The sequence below is a fragment of the Oncorhynchus nerka genome, linkage group LG23, assembly GCF_034236695.1.
Source record: "Oncorhynchus nerka isolate Pitt River linkage group LG23, Oner_Uvic_2.0, whole genome shotgun sequence".
NCBI classification, from domain to species: Eukaryota; Metazoa; Chordata; class Actinopteri; order Salmoniformes; family Salmonidae; genus Oncorhynchus; species Oncorhynchus nerka.
Window position 1 is genome coordinate 2,828,770 of NC_088418.1, and position 24,064 is coordinate 2,852,833.

At 45.2% G+C, this 24,064-nt stretch overlaps 1 protein-coding gene and 1 pseudogene across 1 annotated transcript in view; both read left to right on the plus strand.

The window, feature by feature from the left end:
* Window positions 1-24,064, plus strand: part of arid4b (AT-rich interaction domain 4B) — a 230,042-nt gene that overhangs the window by 114,681 nt on the left and 91,297 nt on the right. Inside the window, exons 11-17 of the mRNA XM_065008441.1 lie at window positions 144-286; window positions 3,981-4,053; window positions 7,207-7,301; window positions 8,249-8,317; window positions 10,519-10,610; window positions 13,372-13,615; window positions 14,944-15,191. Coding sequence (XP_064864513.1) covers window positions 144-286; window positions 3,981-4,053; window positions 7,207-7,301; window positions 8,249-8,317; window positions 10,519-10,610; window positions 13,372-13,615; window positions 14,944-15,191 — 964 coding nt within the window. The remainder of the gene's footprint in view (window positions 1-143; window positions 287-3,980; window positions 4,054-7,206; window positions 7,302-8,248; window positions 8,318-10,518; window positions 10,611-13,371; window positions 13,616-14,943; window positions 15,192-24,064) is intronic.
* LOC135564010 (mRNA decay activator protein ZFP36L3-like) lies at window positions 14,216-14,884 on the plus strand (annotated as a pseudogene).

Genomic DNA, 24,064 nt, shown 5'->3' on the forward strand with positions numbered 1-24,064 from the left:
TACGTTTTTGATTTTTCAAAGTAGACACACTTTGCCCTGACAGCTTTGCACACTCTTGGCATCCTCTTAACCAGCTTCATGAGGTCGTCACCTGGAATGCATTTCAATTATGGTGTGTGTCTATGTGTGTCTGTGTGTGTCAGTGCTGGATGCGGCTGTGGAGTTTGTGCATCAGGGGGTGGTGCCCGGCTCCTGGAGGACTGAGGTGAAAGACGAGAGTTCCACAAGTGAGGAAGATGAGGAGGAGGAAGAGCAGGAGGAAGAGGCCAGCGAAGAGGAGGATGAGGTAATCATGTCACATCAACCTGCTGGCTGCTGAATAAAGCGAGAAACTCACCGGGGGGAGGGGTGAGCGGAGCAAGCAGAGCGAGGAGGGTGGAAAGGACAGGCAGAGCAGTGACTGTATGCTAGAAGGATAGTCCATGTGTCCAGTCATCTTTGCTGATAGCGAAGTTGTTTCCTTAAGTGGATGAGTCTGTCTGATTTAGCACGTACGGTAAATCCTCAACCGTTAGCTACCTCTTTTTCAATTCAAGTGAGCAAGAAAGGAGTGAATAATGACATGTCTGTTGTTTTGTGTGACTACAGCACGACAATACGCTAAACTAGAGACCTTCAAATTGAGCGAGGCGTTAAAGTGGACGACCCGCCCCCCCCGCCCGGCCGGCTTGGGTCATTATAATTCAAAACAATGCATTCTAAAATAATCAAATAACGTCTCGCACGCTCACCTTTAGTGAGTTTAAAACATTAGAGAGATGTGTCCTCGCACGCTCACCCTTAGTGAGTTTAAAACATTAGAGAGATGTGTCCTCGCACGCTCACCTTTAGTGAGTTTAAAACATTAGATAGATGAGTCCTTCAGTGAGTTTAAGCCATTAGAGAGATGTGAGTTTAAGCCATTAGAGAGATGTGTCCTTTAGTGAGTTTAAAACATTAGAGAGATGTGTCCTTTAGTGAGTTTAAAACATTAGAGAGATGTGTCCTTTAGTGAGTTTAAGCCATTAGAGAGATGTGAGTTTAAGCCATTAGAGAGATGTGTCCTTTAGTGAGTTTAAGCCATTGGAGAGATGTGTCCTTTAGTGAGTTTAAAACATTAGAGAGATGTGTCCTTTAGTGAGTTTAAAACATTAGAGAGATGTGTCCCTTAGTGAGTTTAAGCCATTAGAGAGATGTGTCCTTTAGTGAGTTTAAGCCATTGGAGAGATGTGTCCTTTAGTGAGTTTAAGCCATTAGAGAGATGTGTCCCTTAGTGAGTTTAAGCCATTGGATAGATGTGTCCTTTAGTGAGTTTAAGCCATTGGAGAGATGTGTCCTTTAGTGAGTTTAAGCCATTAGAGAGATGTGTCCTTTAGTGAGTTTAAGCCATTGGATAGATGTGTCCTTCAGTGAGTTTAAGCCATTAGAGAGATGTGTCCTTTAGTGAGTTTAAGCCATTGGAGAGATGTGTCCTTCAGTGAGTTTAAGCCATTAGAGAGATGTGTCCTTTAGTGAGTTTAAGCCATTGGAGAGATGTGTCCTTTAGTGAGTTTAAGCCATTAGAGAGATGTGTCCTTCAGTGAGTTTAAGCCATTAGAGAGATGTGTCCTTTAGTGAGTTTAAGCCATTAGAGAGATGTGTCCTTCAGTGAGTTTAAGCCATTAGAGAGATGTGTCCTTTAGTGAGTTTAAGCCATTGGAGAGATGTGTCCTTTAGTGAGTTTAAGCCATTAGAGAGATGTGTCCTTTAGTGAGTTTAAGCCATTGGAGAGATGTGTCCTTTAGTGAGTTTAAGCCATTAGAGAGATGTGTCCTTTAGTGAGTTTAAGCCATTAGATAGATGAGTCCTTTAGTGAGTTTAAGCCATTGGAGAGATGTGTCCTTTAGTGAGTTTAAGCCATTGGAGAGATGTGTCCTTTAGTGAGTTTAAGCCATTGGAGAGATGTGTCCTTTAGTGAGTTTAAGCCATTAGAGAGATGTGAGTTTAAGCCATTAGAGAGATGTGTCCTTTAGTGAGTTTAAGCCATTGGAGAGATGTGTCCTTTAGTGAGTTTAAGCCATTAGAGAGATGTGAGTTTAAGCCATTGGAGAGATGTGTCCTTTAGTGAGTTTAAGCCATTGGAGAGATGTGTCCTTTAGTGAGTTTAAGCCATTAGATAGATGTGTCCTTTAGTGAGTTTAAGCCATTAGAGAGATGTGTCCTTTAGTGAGTTTAAGCCATTAGAGAGATGTGTCCTTTAGTGAGTTTAAGCCATTGGAGAGATGTGTCCTTTAGTGAGTTTAAGCCATTAGAGAGATGTGTCCTTTAGTGAGTTTAAGCCATTAGAGAGATGTGAGTTTAAGCCATTGGAGAGATGTGTCCTTTAGTGAGTTTAAGCCATTAGAGAGATGTGTCCTTTAGTGAGTTTAAGCCATTGGAGAGATGTGTCCTTTAGTGAGTTTAAGCCATTGGAGAGATGTGTCCTTTAGTGAGTTTAAAACATTGGAGAGATGTGTCCTTTAGTGAGTTTAAGCCATTAGATAGATGTGTCCTTTAGTGAGTTTAAGCCATTAGATAGATGTGTCCTTTAGTGAGTTTAAGCCATTAGATAGATGTGTCCTTTAGTGAGTTTAAGCCATTGGAGAGATGTGTCCTTTAGTGAGTTTAAAACATTGGAGAGATGTGTCCTTTAGTGAGTTTAAGCCATTAGATAGATGTGTCCTTTAGTGAGTTTAAGCCATTGGAGAGATGTGTCCTTTAGTGAGTTTAAGCCATTAGAGAGATGTGAGTTTAAGCCATTAGAGAGATGTGTCCTTTAGTGAGTTTAAGCCATTGGAGAGATGTGTCCTTCAGTGAGTTTAAGCCATTAGAGAGATGTGTCCTTTAGTGAGTTTAAGCCATTAGAGAGATGTGTCCTTTAGTGAGTTTAAGCCATTAGAGAGATGTGTCCTTTAGTGAGTTTAAGCCATTAGAGAGATGTGTCCTTTAGTGAGTTTAAGCCATTAGAGAGATGTGAGTTTAAGCCATTAGAGAGATGTGTCCTTCAGTGAGTTTAAGCCATTAGATAGATGTGTCCTTTAGTGAGTTTAAGCCATTAGAGAGATGTGTCCTTTAGTGAGTTTAAGCCATTGGAGAGATGTGTCCTTTAGTGAGTTTAAGCCATTAGATAGATGTGTCCTTTAGTGAGTTTAAGCCATTGGAGAGATGTGTCCTTTAGTGAGTTTAAGCCATTAGATAGATGAGTCCTTTAGTGAGTTTAAGCCATTAGAGAGATGTGTCCTTTAGTGAGTTTAAGCCATTGGAGAGATGTGTCCTTTAGTGAGTTTAAGCCATTAGATAGATGTGTCCTTTAGTGAGTTTAAGCCATTAGAGAGATGTGTCCTTTAGTGAGTTTAAAACATTGGAGAGATGTGTCCTTTAGTGAGTTTAAGCCATTGGAGAGATGTGTCCTTTAGTGAGTTTAAGCCATTAGAGAGATGTGTCCTTTAGTGAGTTTAAGCCATTAGAGAGATGTGTCCTTTAGTGAGTTTAAGCCATTGGAGAGATGTGTCCTTTAGTGAGTTTAAGCCATTAGAGAGATGTGTCCTTTAGTGAGTTTAAGCCATTAGAGAGATGTGTCCTTTAGTGAGTTTAAGCCATTAGAGAGATGTGTCCTTTAGTGAGTTTAAGCCATTAGAGAGATGTGTCCTTTAGTGAGTTTAAGCCATTAGATAGATGAGTCCTTTAGTGAGTTTAAGCCATTGGAGAGATGTGTCCTTTAGTGAGTTTAAGCCATTAGAGTTTAGAGTTTAGGCGATAAGTTGGCACAGAAGGGCATAAAATCAGTTTGGACAGTTTACGAGAAAAGGGCTCCCCCAAGGTTAAATTCTAGGACCCATTCTTTCCGCGCTGTAGATAAATGATATAGAAAGAACTATAAATCGGTCAAATAGTATAAACATTGTACGGGATAATGATGCATCTTTCTCAGTGGGAGGAGCAAAGCTGAGCTCTTTATTGTTATTTCCTGTTCCTGTGTGCAGGAGGAAGTGGAGCCGTTCCCCGAAGAGAGAGACAACTTCCTGCAGCAGCTGTACAAGTTCATGGAGGACAGAGGTTTGCGTTTTATAGAATTAAACATTTCAACCCATTAACTTAATGTACCCGCCCTGCACCTGACAGCAGAGGAGGCTGGTTTGAGGAGTGATAGGAAGATGGGCTGGAATGGAATAAATGGAACTGAAGACATAGCAAACAAATAATAACCGTTCCATCCCAGCCATTACAATGAGCTTGTCCTCCTATAGCTCCCCCCACCAGCCTCCTCTGCCCGACAGTTACTGGATGATTTGATGGAATCTGTATTCTATCAGGAAGACATTGAGGTCTCTTTTCCAAATGTGCCCTGTACAATGCAATATAAATAATAACATTTTACACCTAAAAAATTATATACAGTACCAGTCAAAAGTTCGGACACACCTACTCATGACTTGTTAAACGTTAATTTGTGGATTTTTTTTTGGCTCAAACGCATTAAGAAGGAATCAGTTGTGTTGTGACAAGGTGGGTGGGGGGGATAGCTATATTTGGAAAAATACCAAGTCCATATTATGACAAGAACAGCTCAAAAAAGCAAAGAGAAACGACAGTCCATCGTTACTTTAAGACATGAAGGCCAGTCAATCCATAAAATGTCAAGAACTTTGAAAGTTTCTTCAATTGCAGTCGGCAAAAACCATCAAGCGCTGTGATGAAACTGGCTCTCATGAGGACCGCCACAGTAAAGGAAGACCCAGAGATACCTCTGCTGCAGAGGATCAGTTCATTAGAGTTACCAGCCTCAGAAATTGCAACCCAAATAAATGCTTCACAGAGTTCAAGTAACAGACACATCTCAACATCAACTGTTCAGAGGAGACTGTGTGAATCATGGTCGAATTGCTGCAACGAAACCACTACTAAAAGACAGCAGTAAGAAGAGACTTGCCTGGGCCAGGAAACACGAGGAATATTGTGGCTGATCTCTGCTCTACTACCCCTCTAGAGACTGAAAGACTTAAAGGTTGAGACCGAGTTTGCGTCTCTCACATGGGTAGGCAGACCATTCCATAAAAATGGAGCTCTAGGAGAAAGCCCTGCCTCCAGCTGTTTGCTTAGAAATTCTAGGGACAATTAGGAGGCCTGCGTCTTGTGACTGTAGCGTATGTGTAGGTACGTACGGCAGGACCAAATCAGAAAGATAGGTAGGAGCAAGCCCATGTAATGCTTTGTAGGTTAGCAGTAAAACCTTGAAATTAGCCCTTGCCTTAACAGGAAGCTAGTGTAGGGAGGCTAGCACTATAGTAATATGATCAAATATTTTGGTTCTAGTCAGGATTCTAGCATCCGTATTCAGCACTAACTGAAGTTTATTTAGTGCTTTATCCAGGTAGCCGGAAAGTAGAGCATTGCAGTCATCTAACCTAGAAGTAACAAAAGCATGGATTAATTTTTCTGCATAATTTTTTGGACATAAAGTTTCTGATTTTTGCAATGTTACGTAGATGGAAAAAAGCTGTCCTTGAAACAGTCTTGAAATGTTCGTCAAAAGAGAGATCAGGGTCCAGAGTAACGCCGAGGTCCTTCACAGTTTTATTTGAGACGACTGTACAACCATCAAGATTAATTGTCAGATTCAACAGAATATCTCTTTGTTTCTTGGGACCTAGCACAAGCATCTCTGAGTTTAAAAGTAGAAAGTTTGCAGCCATCCACTTCCTTATGTCTGAAACACAAGCTTCTAGCGAGGGCAATTTTGGGGCTTCACCATGTTTCATTGAAATGTACAGCTGTGTGTCATCTGCATAGTAGTGAAAGTTAACATTATGTTTTCGAATGACATCCCCAAGAGGTAAAATATATAGTGAAAACAATAGTGGTCCTAAATCGGAACCTTGAGGAACACTGAAATTTAAAGAGGTCTAAAGAGATCTTTCTACGGACTCTGAAAAACACCAAAAGAAAGATGCACAGGGTCCCTGCTCACCTGCGTGAACGTGCCTTAGGCATGCTGCAAGGAGGGCTGCAGATGTGGCCAGTGCAATAATTTGCAATGTCCGTACTGTGAGACGCTTAAGATTCTACAGGGAGACGGACAGCTAGACCACGCGTAACAACACCTGCACAGGATTGGTACATCTGAACAACACACCTGCGGGACAGGTACAGGATGCAACAACAACTGCCCGAGTTACACCAGGAACGCACAATCCCTCCATCAGTGCTCAGACTGTCCACAATAGGCTGAGAGAGGCTGGGCTCAGGGCTTGTAGGCCTGTTGTAAAGGCAGGTCCTCACCAGACATCACCGGCAACGTCGCCTTTGTAAACAAACCCACCGTCGCTGGACCAGAAAGGAATGGCAAAAAGTGCTCTTCACTGACGATTGGTGGTTTTGTCTCACCAGGGGTGCTGGTCTGATTCGTGTTTACCGTCGAAGGAATGAGCGTTACACCGAGGCCTGTACTCTGGAGCGGGACCGATCTGTTCCGTCATGGTCTGGGGCGGTGTGTCACAGCATAATCGGACTGAGCTTGTTGTCATTGCAGGCAATCTCAACGCTGTGCGTTACAGGGAAGACATTCTCCTCCCTCATGTGGTACCCTTCCTGCAGGCTCATCCTGACATGACCCTCCAACATGACAATGCCACCAGCCATGCTGTTTGTTCTGTGCGTTATTTCCTGCAAGACAGGAATGTCAGTGTTCTGCCATGGCCAGCTAAGAGCCCGGATCTCAATTCCATTGAGCACGTCTGGGCCCTGTTGGATCAGAGGGTGAGGGCTACGGCCATTCCCCCCAGAAATGTCCCGGAACGTGCAGGTGTCTTGGTGGAAGAGTAGGGTTCTCACAGCAAGAACTGGCAAATCTGGTGCCGTCCATGAGGAGATGCACTACAGTACTTAATGCAGCTAGTGGCCACACCAGATACTGACTGATACTTTTGATTTTGACCCCCCTTTGTTCAGGGACATATTATTCCATTTCTGTTAGTCACATGTCTGTGGAACTTGTTCAGTTTATGTCTCAGTTGTTGAATCTTGTTATGTTCATACAAATATATGTTAAGTTTGCTGAAAATAAATGCAGTTGACAGTGAGAGGACATTTCTTTTTTTGCTGAGTTTATAAAGTAATGGGAAGTACAAATACAACGTGCGCAATACTTCTGAGATAATCTATACTGGCCTTTCAGGGACTAAGCGTTAGGTTGTGTTTATCCTCCTGTAGGAACCCCCATCAACAAGAAGCCCGTGCTGGGCTACAGGAACCTGGACCTCTTTAAGCTCTACAGACTGGTGCACCAACTGGGAGGCTTCCATGATGTGAGTACCACACATGTATCATGACGTTCATTGGTGTTCCACATCTTAACCCTCACTTCTAATTGGACCCTGTGATGTATTGATGTGCTGTAGTTCCCTGTGATGTATTGATGTGATGTAGTTCCCTGTGATGTAGTTCCCTGTGATGTATTGATGTGATGTAGTTCCCTGTGATGTATTGATGTGCTGTAGTTCCCTGTGATGTATTGATGTGCTGTAGTTCCCTGTGATGTATTGATGTGATGTAGTTCCCTGTGATGTATTGATGTGATGTAGTTCCCTGTGATGTATTGATGTGCTGTAGTTCCCTGTGATGTATTGATGTGCTGTAGTTCCCTGTGATGTATTGATGTGCTGTAGTTCCCTGTGATGTATTGATGTGCTGTAGTTCCCTGTGATGTATTGATGTGATGTAGTTCCCTGTGATGTATTGATGTGCTGTAGTTCCCTGTGATGTATTGATGTGCTGTAGTTCCCTGTGATGTATTGATGTGCTGTAGTTCCCTGTGATGTATTGATGTGCTGTAGTTCCCTGTGATGTATTGATGTGCTGTAGTTCCCTGTGATGTATTGATGTGATGTAGTTCCCTGTGATGTAGTTCCCTGTGATGTATTGATGTGATGTAGTTCCCTGTGATGTATTGATGTGCTGTAGTTCCCTGTGATGTATTGATGTGCTGTAGTTCCCTGTGATGTATTGATGTGCTGTAGTTCCCTGTGATGTATTGATGTGCTGTAGTTCCCTGTGATGTATTGATGTGCTGTAGTTCCTGTGATGTATTGATGTGCTGTAGTTCCCTGTGATGTATTGATGTGCTGTAGTTCCCTGTGATGTAGTTGATGTGATGTATTGTTGCTTTAGTTCCCTTTGTTTGTATTGATCTTCTGTAGACACATTTCCCTCTGACAAACATTTATCTCTTGTTCCCTGACTCTGTGTCCTGTAGTTCCCCCTGTGTCCTGATGTGGAGTTCCCAGAGTTGAGAGTGGATGTATTGGAAGACTGTCTCAAGCCTGTGAATCCCTGTTCTCAATGTGCTGTAGTTCCTGCTGATGTATTCTCTGTGATGCATTGATGTGCTGTAGTTCCCTGTGATGTATTACCACTTACCGTACATTTTGATGTGACCCCTCTTAGTTCCCTGTGATGTATTATTGATGTAGTTCCATGTTCAGGCTGTGTCCTCTGTGATGTATTGATGTAGTATCCCTGTGATGTATTGTTGATGTGCTGTAATCCTCAGGTACCTGTGATTGTTGTTATGGTGATGGTAATGTGCTGTAGTTCCTGGTGATGTATCCTGATGTGCTGTATGTATTGATGGTGTGGTGGTAATCCTGTGACCTGTATTGATGTGCTGTAGTTCCCTACCTGTATGTATTGATGTGCTGTAGTTCCCTGTGATGTATTGATGTGGTGTAGTAATCCTCAGGTGATGTATTGTTATGTGTGTGGTTCCCCAGGTATCTGTATTGTTATGCTGTAGTTCCTCAGTGATGTATTGATGTGCTGTAGTTCCTCAGGTACCTGTATTGATGTGCTGTAGTGGTAATCCCTGTGACCTGTATTGATGTGCTGTAAGTTCAGGTACCTGTGATGTATTGATGTGGTGTAGTCCTCAGGTACCTGTATTGTGTTATGGTGTGATGTAATTGACCTGTATTGCTGTTATGGTGTTCCCTGTACCTGTATTGATGTGCTGTGGTAATCCCAGGTACCTGTGTGATGTAGTTCCCTGTGACCTGTATTGTTGTTATGTGTGTGGTAATCCCTGTACCTGTATTGTTGTTATGGTGCTGTAGTAATCCCTCAGGTGATGTATTGTTGTTATGGTGTGCTGTAGTTCAGGTACCTGTATTGATGTATTGTAATCCCCAGGTGCTGTATGATATAATTGATATGTCAGGTACCTGACTGTTATGTAATCCTCCTGTGATGTATTGATGTGATGTAGTTCCTCAGGTACCTGTATTGTTGTTATTGTGTGTGGTAATCCTCAGGTACCTGTGATTAGTTCCCTGTATTGTTGTTATGGTGTGGTGGTAATCCCCTGTGACCTGTATTGATGGTGTGATGTAATCCTCAGGTACCTGTATTGTTGTTATGGTGTGGTGGTAATCCTCAGGTACCTGTATTGTTATGGTGTGGTGTAATCCTCAGGTACCTGTGATGTATTGATGGTGCTGTAGTTCCCTGTGATGTATTGATGTTATGATGTAGTAATCCTCAGGTACCTGATTGTTGTTATGTGTGTAGTAATCCTCAGGTACCTGTATTGTTATGTGCTGTAGTTCCCTGTGACCTGTATTGATGTGCTTGTTATGGTGTGATGTAGTCCTCAGGTGATGTATTGATGTGATGGTAATTCAGGTACCTGTGATGTAGTTCCCTACCTGATGTAGTTCCCTGTGATGTATTGATGTGCTGTAGTAATCCCTGTGATGTATTGATGTGCTGTAGTTCCCTGTATTGTTGTTATGATGTGCTGTAATTCCCTATTGTTGTTATTGATGTGCTGGTAGTTCCCAGGTACCTGTATTGATGTGGTGTAGTTAATCCCTGTGATGTATTGATGTTATGGCTGTAGTTCCCTGTGACCTGTATTGTTGTTATGTGCTGTAGTTCCCAGGTGATGTATCGTTATGTGCTGTAGTTCCCTGTACCTGTATTATTGATATGGTGTGCTGTAAGTTCAGGTACCTGTATTGTTGATGTAATCCTCCTCGATGTGCTGTTAGTTCCCTGTGACCTGTATTGTTATGGTGCTGTAGTTCCCTCAGGTACCTATATTGATGTGATGTAGTTAATCCTCAGGTACCTGTATTGTTGTTATTGATCCTCAGGTTCCTGTGCTGTAGTTCCTGTGACCTGTATTGATGTGCTGTAGTTCAGGTACCTGTGATGTATTGATGTGCTGTAGTTCCCTGTGATGTATTGATGTGCTGTAGTTCCCTGTGATGTATTGATGTGCTGTAGTTCCTCAGGTACCTGTATTGATGTGCTGTAGTTCCCTGTGATGTATTGTGTGCTGTAATCCTCCTCAGGACCTGTATTGATGTGCTGTACCTGTTTCATTTAGATTTCACCAGTACCTGTATTGTTTTTAGTTCATCTTCTCCTCAGACCTGTATTGTTGTTATGGTCTGACAAATTGTTTTATCTCTTGTTCCCTGTTTCACTCTGTGTCCTGTCCTCTGTGTCCTGTAATCCCCTCAGGTGTCCTGTATTGTTGTTATGGTGTCTGGTAAGCAGATTGAGAGTGGATACCTGTATGGAAGACTGTCTACCAAGCTCTGGGAATCCCTCAGGTTCTTGTTGTTTACTCTGTAATTCTCCTCAGGTACCTGTATTGTTCAAATGGTGTGGTGGTAATCCTCCTCAGGTACCTGTAGTGTTAGAGCCTATTGTTCTGTTTACCACTGGTACCTGTATTGTTTATGGTGTGGTGGACCCCTCTTGAGTCGCTATTGGTGATATTGATACAATCAGGCTGTATTGTTGTTATGGTGGTAATCCTCAGGTACCTGTATTGTTGTTATGGTGTGGTGGTAATCCTCAGGTACCTGTATTGTTGTTATGGTGTGGTGGTAATCCTCAGGTACCTGTATTGTTGTTATGGTGTGGTAATCCTCAGGTACCTGTATTGTTGTTATGGTGTGGTAATCCTCAGGTACCTGTATTGTTGTTATGGTGTGGTAATCCTCAGGTACCTGTATTGTTGTTATGGTGTGGTGGTAATCCTCCTCAGGTACCTGTATTGTTGTTATGGTGTGGTGGTAATCCTCAGGTACCTGTATTGTTGTTATGGTGTGGTGGTAATCCTCAGGTACCTGTATTGTTGTTATGGTGTGGTGGTAATCCTCAGGTACCTGTATTGTTGTTATGGTGTGGTGGTAATCCTCAGGTACCTGTATTGTTGATATGGTGGTGGTAATCCTCAGGTACCTGTATTGTTGTTATGGTGTAATCCTCAGGTGGTAATGTTTGTTATGGTGTGGTGGTAATCCTCAGGTACCTGTATTGTTGATATGGTGTGGTAATCCTCAGGTACCTGTATTGTTGTTATGGTGTGGTGGTAATCCTCAGGTACCTGTATTGTTGTTATGGTGTGTGGTAAATACCTTCCTCAGGTACCTGTATTGTTGATATGGTGTGGTGGTAATCCTCAGGTACCTGTATTGTTGTTATGGTGTGGTGGTAATCCTCAGGTACCTGTATTGTTGTTATGGTGTGGTGGTAATCCTCAGGTACCTGTATTGTTGTTATGTTATGTGGTGGTAATCCTCAGGTACCTGTATTGTTGTTATGGTGTGGTAATCCTCAGGTATCTGTATTGTTGTTATGGTGGTGGTAATCCTCAGGTACCTGTATTGTTGTTATGGTGTGGTGGTAATCCTCAGGTACCTGTATTGTTGTTATGGTGTGGTGGTAATCCTCAGGTACCTGTATTGTTGTTATGGTGTGGTGGTAATCCTCAGGTACCTGTATTGTTGTTATGGTGTGGTGGTAATCCTCAGGTACCTGTATTGTTGTTATGGTGTGGTGGTAATCCTCAGGTACCTGTATTGTTGATATGGTGTGGTGGTAATCCTCAGGTACCTGTATTGTTGTTATGGTGAGGTGGTAATCTTCCTCAGGTACCTGTTATGGTGTGGTGGTTGATATGGTGTTATGGTGTGGTGGTAATCCTCAGGTACCTGTATTGTTGTTATGGTGTGGTGGTAATCCTCAGGTACCTGTATTGATGTTATGGTGTGTGGTAATCTTCCTCAGGTACCTGTATTGTTGTTATGGTGTGGTAATCCTCAGGTACCTGTATTGTTGTTATGGTGTGGTGGTAATCCTCAGGTACCTGTATTGTTGTTATGGTGTGGTGGTAATCCTCAGGTACCTGTATTGTTGTTATGGTGTGGTGGTAATCCTCAGGTACCTGTATTGTTGTTATGGTGTGGTGGTAATCCTCCTCAGGTACCTGTATTGTTGTTATGGTGTGGTAATCCTCCTCAGGTACCTGTATTGTTGTTATGGTGTGGTAATCCTCAGGTACCTGTATTGTTGTTATGGTGTGGTGGTAATCCTCAGGTACCTGTATTGTTGTTATGGTGTGGTGGTAATCCTCAGGTACCTGTATTGTTGTTATGGTGTGGTGGTAATCCTCAGGTACCTGTATTGTTGTTATGGTGTGGTGGTAATCCTCAGGTACCTGTTATTGGTGGTTGACCTGTATTGTTGTTATGGTGTGGTGGTAATCCTCAGGTACCTGTATTGTTGTTATGGTGTTGGTAATCCTCAGGTACCTGTATTGTTGTTATGGTGTGGTAATCCTCCTCAGGTACCTGGTGTGGTGGTAATCCTCCTCAGGTACCTGTATTGTTGTTATGGTGTGGTGGTAATCCTCCTCAGGTACCTGTATTGTTGTTATGGTGTGGTGGTAAAGGTACCTGTATTGTTGTTATGGTGTGGTGGTAATCCTCAGGTACCTGTATTGTTGTTATGGTGTGGTGGTAATCCTCCTCAGGTACCTGTATTGTTGATATGGTGTGGTGGTAATCCTCCTCAGGTACCTGTATTGTTGTTATGGTGTGGTGGTAATCCTCCTCAGGTACCTGTATTGTTATTGTGGTATGGTGTGGTGGTAATCCTCAGGTACCTGTATTGTTGATATGGTGTGGTGGTAATCCTCCTCAGGTACCTGTATTGTTGTTATGGTGAGGTGGTAATCCTCAGGTACCTGTATTGTTGTTATGGTGTGGTAATCCTCAGGTACCTGTATTGTTGTTATGGTGTGGTGGTAATCCTCAGGTACCTGTATTGTTGTTATGGTGTGTGGTAATCCTCAGGTACCTGTATTGTTGTTATGGTGGTGGTGTGGTATCCTCAGGTACCTGTATTGTTGTTATGGTGTGGTAATCCTCCTCTATTGTTGTTATGGTGTGGTATCCTCAGGTACCTGTATTGATGTTATGGTGAGGTGGTAATCTTCCTCAGGTACCTGTATTGTTGTTATGGTGTGGTGGTAATCCTCCTCAGGTACCTGCATTGTTGTTATGGTGTGGTAATCCTCCTCAGGTACCTGTATGGGTTTGAGGAGTACTGCACCTCCTGCGCCATCACTTTCCGCATGGACCTTCCACTGAAGCAGCCCAAGGCAGAGGGGGCTGAGGGGGAGACGGGGGAGGCAGGGGGAGACAGTTCTGTCCCACCTGTAGCCTCTTCAAGCTCAGCAGAGGAGCAGAAACGGAAAGCCTGCTACTCTGAGAGAGAGAACCTGTGCTGCTCAGAGACCAGCAGCACTCAGCCCATCGTCTGCAAGGTACTGGACTCTCTTCCTCTCTCTCTCGCTGTCAGTATAAGCACCCATTCCAGTTCCCAACAACGTCAGGATCATCTTTAGCGTCAGGATCATCTTTAGCATCAGGATCCTCTTTAGCGTCAGGATCCTCTTTAGCGTCAGGATCCTCTTTAGCGTCAGGATCCTCTTTAGCGTCAGGATCCTCTTTAGTGTCAGGATCCTCTTTAGTGTCAGGATCCTCTTTAGTGTCAGGATCCTCTTTAGTGTCAGGATCATCTTTAGCGTCAGGATCATCTTTAGCGTCAGGATCATCTTTTGCATCAGGATCATCTTTAGTGTCAGGATCATCTTTTGCATCAGGATCATCTTTTTCAGGCATCAGGATCCTCTTTAGCATCAGGATCATCTTTAGCATCTTTGGCATCAAGATCATCTTTAGCGTCAGGATCATCTTTGGCATCTTTGGCATCAAGATCATCTTTAGCATCAGGATCATCTTTAGCCTCATTAGCGTCAGGATAATCTTTGGCATCTTTGGCATCAGGATCATCTTTAGCCTCATTAGCGTCAGGATCATCTTTGGCTTCAGGATCATCTTTAGCGTCAAGATCATCTTTAGCATCAGGATCATCTTTGGCGTCAGGATCATCTTTAGTGTCAGGATCATCTTTAGCGTCAGGATCATCTTTGGCTTCAGGATCATCTTTAGCGTCAGGATCATCTTTAGCGTCAAGATCATCTTTAGCATCAGGATCATCTTTGGCGTCAGGATCATCTTTGGCGTCAGGATCATCTTTAGCGTCAAGATCATCTTTAGTGTCAGGATCATCTTTAGCGTCAGGATCCTCTTTAGCATCAGGATCATCTTTAGCGTCAGGATCATCTTTGGCTTCAGGATCATCTTTGGCGTCAGGATCATCTTTGGCGTCAGGATCATCTTTAGCGTCAGGATCCTCTTTAGCATCAGGATCATCTTTGGCGTCAGGATCATCTTTGGCGTCAGGATCATCTTTGGCGTCAGGATCATCTTTAGCATCTTTGGCATCAGGATCATCTTTGGTGTCAAGATCATCTTTGGCTTCAGGATAATCTTTAGCATCATTGGCATCAGGATCATCTTTGGCGTCAAGATCATCTTTGGCATCAGGATCATCTTTGGCGTCAGGATAATCTTTAGCATCAATGGCTTCAGGATCATCTTTGGCGTCAAGATCATCTTTAGCATCTTTGGCATCAGGATCATCTTTAGCTTCAGGATCATCTTTGGCGTCAGGATCATGTTTAGCGTGAGGTAGTATAATGATTGATTAACAGGGTATGAAGTAAGGACATCATATCCCTCCCCACAGGAGGAGACTGAGCTCACCCGGAACAAACCAGAGCTGGAACCTCTGAAGGCTGAGCAGCAGAAGGCTGAGAGAGAAGGTGGTGATGATGATGATGATGGTGTTGATGAGGAAGGAAACGACCATCACAAGCACGGCTCTGATAATGAAGACGGCCCTTCATTTGCTCGCCTCAGAGAGGAGGGAGTGAAGCTGGAGCCTTACGATGAGGAGCAGGAGGCTGGGAAGGAGGAGGACATTTCTGGCTCTGGGTAGGTGGTTCTCTACCCCTTGGGGCTGGGGTAGTAGACTGTGCTGTTGATGGGGGGGGTTGCACAATTACAGAAAACTTTCCTGAAATCACCAGGAAATCCTGGTTGGAGGAAGGGAATCTTCCGACCAGGATTTCTGGAAAAGCTTATTTAGGGAAGTTTCTGTAATTGTGCAACCCCCCCCCAACCCTAGTGGTAATACCCTTATGATGTGTCTGTATTTGTGGAAGTCTTCAGCCGATCGGGTATGATGCCCACGACGTTCTGATGGAATAGTAGACCCGATATCATTCAGTCGTGTATTCATGAACTAAACTCCCAATTATTGTAGAACATTAATCAGTAGCAGAAGACAGGTCCTTGACAGAGCAGAGAACATGTGGTGCACACAAAGAATATCCCAGTACTCGTTATCTATGCAAAAAATAGCATTTTCCATTTGAAATATATATTTTTCACTCTTGATACTTATGTTGCCTTAAACGTAATGACATAATACTATAGGCATTCCCTGTCAGCTAAAGAGTTGCGGCTGTGAGTCTGCTAGCTAGCTTCATTAGGTAGTTAACCCTCTTTAACCACTGTTAACCTGCTGTAGACCGCCAGCTTCCCTCCTGGACCCTGGCTGGGCTCTGCTTTACTGCCCCTCTACCCTCTATTGTTCTGGCTGAGCTCTACTCTACTACCCCTCTACCCTCTATTGTTCTGGCTGAGCTCTACTCTACTACCCCTCTACCCTCTATTGTTCTGGCTGAGCTCTACTCTACTACCCCTCTACCCTCTATTGTTCTGGCTGAGCTCTACTCTACTACCCCTCTACCCTCTATTGTTCTGGCTGAGCTCTACTCTACTACCCCTCTACCCTCTATTGTTCTGGCTGAGCTCTACTCTCTACTGACCCCTCTACCCTATTGTTCTGTTCTGGCTGAGCTCTACTCTACTGTTCCCCTCTACCCTCTATTGTTCTGGCTGAGCTCTACTCTACTACCCCTCTACTCTCTATTGTTCTGGCTGAGCTCTACTCTACTACCCCTCTACCCTCTATTGTTACTCTATTGTTCTGGCTGAGCTCTGCCCCTCTATTGTTCTGGCTCCCTCTACTACCCCTCTACCCTCTATTGTTCTGGCTGAGCTCTACTCTACTACCACTCTACTCTCTATTGTTCTGGCTGAGCTCTACTGCCCCTCTATTGTTCTGGCTGAGCTCTGCTCTACTACCCTCTACCCTCTATTGTTCTGGCTGAGCTCTACTCTACTACCCCCTCTATTATTGTTCTGGCTGAGCTCTACTACCCTCTACTCTCTATTGTTCTCTACTGCCCCTCTATTGTTCTGGCTGAGCTCTACTCTACTACCCCTCTACTCTCTGGCTATTGTTCTGGCTGAGCTCTACTCTACTACCCCTCTACCCTCTATTGTTCTGGCTGAGCACTACTACTACCCCCCTCTATTGTTCTGGCTGAGCTCTACTCTCTACTCTTCTGGCTGAGCTCTACCCCTCTATTGTTCTGGCTGAGCTCTACTCTACTACCCCCTCTATTGTTCTGGCTGAGCTCTACTCTACTACCCCTCTACTCTCTATTGTTCTGGCTGAGCTCTGAGCTCTACTACCCCTCTACTCTCTATTGTTCTGGCTGAGCTCTATTGTTCTCTACTACCCCTCTACCCTCTATTGTTCTGGCTGAGCTCTACTCTACTACCCCTCTATTGTTCTGGCTGAGCTCTACTCTACTACCCCTCTCTCTATTGTTCTGGCTGAGCTCTGCTCTACTACCCCTCTACCCTCTATTGTTCTGGCTGAGCTCTACTCTATTACTCTACCCCTCTACTCTCTATTGTTTCTGGCTGAGCTCTGCTCTACTACCCCTCTACTCTCTATTGTTCTGGCTGAGCTCTACTCTACTACCCCTCTATTATTGTTCTATTGTTCTGGCTGAGCTCTACTCTACTACCCCTCTATTGTTCTGGCTGAGCTCTACTCTACTACCCCTCTATTGTTCTAGCTGAGCTCTACTCTACTACCCCTCCCTCTATTGTTCTGGCTGAGCTCTACTCTACTACCCCTCCTCTATTGTTCTGGCTGACTACTCTACTACCCCCCTCTATTGTTCTGGCTGAGCTCTACTCTACTACCCCTCTACTCTCTATTGTTCTGGCTGAGCTCTACTGCCCTCTATTGTTCTGGCCCCTCTACCCTCTATTGTTCTGGCTGAGCTCTACCCTCTATTGTTCTACTACCCCCTCTACCCTCTATTGTTCTGGCTGAGCTCTACTCTACTATTGTTCTGGCCCCTCTACTACCCCTCTACTCTCTATTGTTCTGGCTGAGCTCTACTCTATTGTTCTGGCTACCCCTCTACTCTCTATTGTTCTGGCTGAGCTCTCTACTCTACCCTCTATTGTTCTGGCTGAGCCCTCTACTGCCCCTCTATTGTTCTGGCTGAGCTCTACTCTACTACCCCTCTACCCTCTATTGTTCTGGCTGAGCTCTCTACCCTCTATTGTTCTGGCTGAGCTCTACTCTACTACCCCTCTACTCTCTATTGTCTCTGGCTGAGCTCCCCTCTACTACCCCTCTACCCTCTATTGTTCTGGCTGAGCTCTACTCTACTACCCCTCTACTCTCTATTGTTCTGGCTGAGCTCTACTCTACTACCCCTCTACCCTCTATTGTTCTGGCTGAGCTCTACTCTATTGTTCTACTCCCTCTACCCTCTATTGTTCTGGCTGAGCTCTACTGCCCCTCCCTCTATTGTTCTGGCTGAGCTCTACTCTACTCTACTACCACTCTACTCTCTATTGTTCTGGCTGAGCTCTACTCTACTACACCTCTACCCTCTATTGTTCTGGCTGAGCACTACTATCCCTCTATTGTTCTAGCTGAGCTCTACTCTACTGCCCCTCTATTGTTCTGGCTGAGCTCTGAGCTCTACTCTACTCTACTGCCCCTCTACTCTCTATTGTTCTGGCTGAGCTCTATTGTTCTGGCTGAGCTCTACTCTGCCCTCTACTACTCTATTGTTCTGGCTGAGCTCTACTCTACTGCCCTTCTGGCTGAGCTACTCTCTATTGTTCTGGCTGAGCTCTACTCTACTGCCCCTCTACCCTCTATTGTTCTGGCTGAGCTCTACTCTATTGTTCTGGCTGCCCCTCTACTCTCTATTGTTCTGGCTCTGAGCTCTACCCTCTATTGTTCTGGCTGCCCTCTACTCTCTATTGTTCTGGCTGAGCTCTACTCTACTGCCCCTCTACACTCTATTGTTCTGGCTGAGCTCTACTCTACTACCCTATTGTTCTCTACTCTCTATTGTTCTGGCTGAGCTCTACTCTACTGCTGAGCCCTCTACCCTCTATTGTTCTGGCTGAGCTCTACTCTCTACTACCCCTCTACCCTCTATTGTTCTGGCTGAGCTCTACTGCCCCTCTATTGTTCTGGCTGAGCTCTACTCTACTACCCCTGGCTACTCTCTATTGTTCTGGCTGAGCTACTCTACTACCCTCTATTGTTCTGGCTGAGCCCTCTCTACTACCCCTCTATTGTTCTGGCTGAGCTCTACTGCCCCCTCTACTACCCCTCTACTCTCTATTGTTCTGGCTGAGCTACTACTCTATTGTTCTACCACTCTACTACCCCTCTACTCTCTATTGTTCTGGCTGAGCTCTACTCTACTATCCCTCTACTCTCTCTATTGTTCTGGCTGAGCTCTACTCTACTACCACTCTACTCTCTATTGTTCTGGCTGAGCTCTACTCTACCCCTCTACCCTCTATTGTTCTGGCTGATCCCTACTACCCTCTATTGTTCTGGCTGAGCTCTACTCTACTATCCCTCTATTGTTCTGGCTGAGCTCTACTCTACTGCCCCTCTATTGTTCTGGCTGAGCACTACTATCCCTCTATTGTTCTGGCTGAGCTCTACTCTCTCCTGCCCCTCTATTGTTCTGGCTGAGCTCTGCCCCTCTACTACCCCTCTACTCTCTATTGTTCTGGCTGAGCTCTGAGCTCTACTACCCCTCTACTCTCTATTGTTCTGGCTGAGCTCTACTCTACTCTATTGTTCCCTCTACCCTCTATTGTTCTGACTGAGCTCTATTGTTCTCTACTACCCTCTACCCTCTATTGTTCTGGCTGAGCTCTACTGCCCCTCTATTGTTCTGGCTAGCTCCCCTCTACCCTCTATTGTTCTGGCTGAGCTCTACTCTACTACCCCTCTACCCTCTATTGTTCTGGCTGAGCTCTACTCTACTACCCCTCTACCCTCTATTGTTCTGGCTGAGCTCTACTCTACTACCCCTCTACTCCTCTATTGTTCTATTGTTCTGAGCTCTACTCTACTACCACTCTGGCTGAGCTCCCTCTATTGTTCTGGCTGAGCTCTACTCTACTACCACTCTACTCTGGCTATTGTTCTGCTCTACTACCCCTCTACCCTCTGAGTTCTGGCTACTCTACTACCCCTCTATTGTTCTGGCTGAGCTCTACTCTACCCTCTGTTCTGGCCCTCTATTGTTCTGGCTGAGCTCTACTCTACTGCCCCTCTATTGTTCTGGCTGAGCTCTACTCCCCTCTATTGTTCTGGCTGAGCCCTCTACTCTCTATTGTTCTGGCTGAGCTCTGCTCTACTACCCCTCCCTATTGTTCTGGCTACTCTCTATTGTTCTGGCTGAGCTCTACTCTACTACACCTCTATCCTCTATTGTTCTAGCTGAGCTCTACTCTACTACCCCTCTATTGTTCTGGCTGAGCTCTACTCTACTACCCCTCTATTGTTCTGGCTGAGCTCTACTCTACTGCCCCTCTATTGTTCTGGCTGAGCTCTACTCTACTGCCCCTCTATTGTTCTGGCTGAGCTCTACTACCCCCCTCTATTGTTCTGGCTGAGCTCTCTACTGCCCCTCTATTGTTCTGGCTGAGCTCTACTATTGTTCTGGCTACTACCCCTCTACTCTCTATTGTTCTGGCTGAGCTCTACTCTACTACCCCTCTACTCTCTATTGTTCTCCTACCCCTCTACCCTCTATTGCTGAGCTCTACTCTACTACCCCTCTACTCTCTATTGTTCTGGCTGAGCTATACTCTACTACCCCTCTACTCTCTATTGTTCTGGCTGAGCTCTACCCCTCTCTACTTCCCTCTACTCTCTATTGTTCTGGCTGAGCTCTACTCTACTACCACTCTACTCTCTATTGGTCTGGCTGAGCTCTACTGCCCCTCTATTGTTCTGGCTGAGCTCTACTCTACTACCCCTCTACCCTCTATTGTTCTGGCTGAGCTCTACCCCTCTACTATCCCTCTATTGTTCTAGCTGAGCTCTACTCTACTGCCCCTCTATTGTTCTGGCTGAGCTATACTCTACTACCCCTCTACTCTCTATTGTTCTGGCTGAGCTCTACTCTACTACCCCTCTACCCTCTATTGTTCTGGCTGAGCACTACTATCCCTCTATTGTTCTGGCTGAGCTCTACTCTACTACCCCTCTATTGTTCTGGCTGAGCTCTACTCTACTGCCCCTCTATTGTTCTGGCTGAGCTCTACTCTACTACCCCTCTATTGTTCTGGCTGAGCTCTACTCTACTGCCCCTCTATTGTTCTGGCTGAGCTCTACTCTACTACCCCTCTACCCCTCTATTGTTCTGGCTGAGCTCTACTCTACTACCCCTCTATTGTTCTGGCTGAGCTCTACTGCCCCTCTATTGTTCTGGCTGAGCCCCTCTATTGTTCTGGCTACTCTACTACCCCTCTATTGTTCTGGCTGAGCTCTACTCTACTACCCCTCTATTGTTCTGGCTGAGCTCTACTCTACTACCCCTCTATTGTTCTGGCTGAGCTCTACTCTACTGCCCCTCTATTGTTCTGGCTGAGCTCTACTGCCCCTCTATTGTTCTGGCTGAGCTCTACTGCCCCTCTATTGTTCTGGCTGAGCTCTACTACCCCTCTCTTGTTCTAGCTGAGCTCTACTACTCCACTATTGTTCTAGCTGAGCTCTACTGCCCCTCTATTGTTCTGGCTGAGCTCTACTCTACTACCCCTCTACCCTCTGTGCCCCACTAGTACAGTTTCTGTGCCCCTCTTCATGTCTCAGCCAGTGCCCGCAGCAGGGACGGCTCTAAGTACTCAAATCTTGACGGCCTCTACTCTATTTAAAGTGCATGCTGTGGTACATCTCTGTCTCTCCATCTCTCTGTCTCTCCATCTCTCAGTTCATTAGGACTGTTTAGGCAGACACACGGCTGTGGCTGCCCAGTCAGCTAGTCAACTGCAGAGCTCTGGGTTTCATTCTGACCCTTGTTGTATTCAAGACGATTTTCTACTTGAACAAAAACATCAGGACACTATCCTCTTGCTGTGTTTAGTCCTGCATCTGAGCCAGTTATTTGTAAAGGAAGAGAATGACAATATCTATCAAAAGAATGACATTTGTTTTGTTTTGACTGGATTCTTTAAGAAAAATGAGATTTCAGTGTTAGAGGTGTGGTTCGATGTGGCAGTTGCTAATGTTTTGTCACCCATGAGACACCATATGAACAAAGCCATTATCACTTCCTGAAAATTGTCAGAATGAATTTAAGATGACTCAAGAAATCTGTAATTAATTTTGACGTTTTTTTTTTTTTGCAGAGGAGGTTTTACTCACGCTATTTGACATCTAGCTACGATGTTTGGTACAGTAAATGTCTGACATGCTACGATGTTTGGTACAGTATGTCTCAAGTTAATGTCTGACATGCTGTCTATTGAAATCCTTGGGCCCAAACAGTGAATAATAAAATAAAATAAATCTACGGTTAAGCGTGTGTAAACTTAAATGACTAAATCCCAGATATAAAGTATGTAGAAACAAATAATGGACCAATATCTTTTTATAATATAAACTTTAAGAACGAAACAATCACCAAAAGAAGAAAAGAAAATCAGGGACAATAAAACATTTCAATAACAATGATTTTAGCAGTTTTGATTTTGTTATTTTGTTTGAACAAAAGAACACAGTAGAGTAGCTGTGGTAAAATGGGATGTCAGGAAATGTAATTAAAAACTGTTTTCTTGCAACTCCATGGAGAATATTATAGAATCACAGGAAATTAGCTTTGAAACTGCAAAATGTGTAGAATTGGAAGATCTTACCATTCAACTTGTCGTTATCGTGTTATGAATTACTGTCCATAACAGCGCTGTACACCGGCGGCAGGGTAGCCTAGTGGTTAGAGCGTTGGACTAGTAACCGGAAGGTTGCAAGTTCAAATCCCCGAGCTGACAAGGTACAAATCTGTCGTTCTGCCCCTGAACAGGAAGTTAACCCACTGTTCCCAGGCCGTCATTGAAAATAAAAATTTGTTCTTAACTGACTTGCCTAGTTAAATAAAGGTAAAATAAAAAATCTAATCGTCTTGTAGCTGGCACTCTACACCGGTGTCTTGTAGCTGGCACTCTACACCGGTGTCTTGTAGCTGGCACTCTACACCGGTGTCTTGTAGCTGGCACTCTACACCGGTGTCTTGTAGCTGGCACTCTACACCGGTGTCTTGTAGCTGGCACTCTACACCGGTGTCTTGTCCGGCGTCTTGTAGCTGGCACTCTACACCGGTGTCTTGTAGCTGGCACTCTACACCGGTGTCTTGTAGCTGGCACTCTACACCGGTGTCTTGTAGCTGGCACTCTACACCGGTGTCTTGTAGCTGGCACTCTACACCGGTGTCTTGTAGCTGGCACTCTACACCGGTGTCTTGTAGCTGGCACTCTACACCGGTGTCTTGTAGCTGGCACTCTACACCGGTGTCTTGTCCGGCGTCTTGTAGCTGGCACTCTACACCGGTGTCTTGTAGCTGGCACTCTACACCGGTGTCTTGTAGCTGGCGCTCTACACCGGTGTCTTGTCCGGCGTCTTGTAGCTGGCACTCTACACCGGTGTCTTGTAGCTGGCGCTCTACACCGGTGTCTTGTAGCTGGCGCTCTACACCGGTGTCTTGTAGCTGGCACTCTACACCGGTGTCTTGTAGCTGGCACTCTACACCTTTGTCTTGTAGCTGGCACTCTACACCGGTGTCTTGTAGCTGGCACTCTACACCGGTGTTTTGTAGCTGGCACTCTACACCGGTGTCTTGTAGCTGGCGCTCTACACCGGTGTCTTGTAGCTGGCACTCTACACCGGTGTTTTGTAGCTGGCACTCTACACCGGTGTCTTGTAGCTGGCACTCTACACCGGTGTCTTGTAGTTGGCGCTCTACACCGGTGTCTTGTCCGGCGTCTTGTCCGGTGTCTTGTAGCTGGCACTCTACACCGGTGTCTTGTCCGGCGTCTTGTCCGGTGTCTTGTAGCTGGCGCTCTACACCGGTGTCTTGTAGCTGGCACTCTACACCGGTGTTTTGTAGCTGGCACTCTACACCGGTGTCTTGTAGCTGGCGCTCTACACCGGTGTCTTGTAGCTGGCACTCTACACCGGTGTTTTGTAGCTGGCACTCTACACCGGTGTCTTGTAGCTGGCACTCTACACCGGTGTCTTGTAGTTGGCGCTCTACACCGGTGTCTTGTCCGGCGTCTTGTCCGGTGTCTTGTAGCTGGCACTCTACACCGGTGTCTTGTCCGGCGTCTTGTCCGGTGTCTTGTAGCTGGCGCTCTACACCGGTGTCTTGTCCGGCGTCTTGTCCGGTGTCTTGTAGCTGGCGCTCTACACCGGTGTCTTGTCTGGCGTCTTGTCCGGTGTCTTGTAGCTGGCGCTCTACACCGGTGTCTTGTCCGGCGTCTTGTCCGGTGTCTTGTAGCTGGCACTCTACACCGGCGTCTTGTCCGGCATCTTGTAGCTGGCGCTCTACACTGGCGTCTTGTCCGGTGTCTTGTTTGGTCGTCTTGTCCGGCGTCTTGTCCGGCGTCTTGTC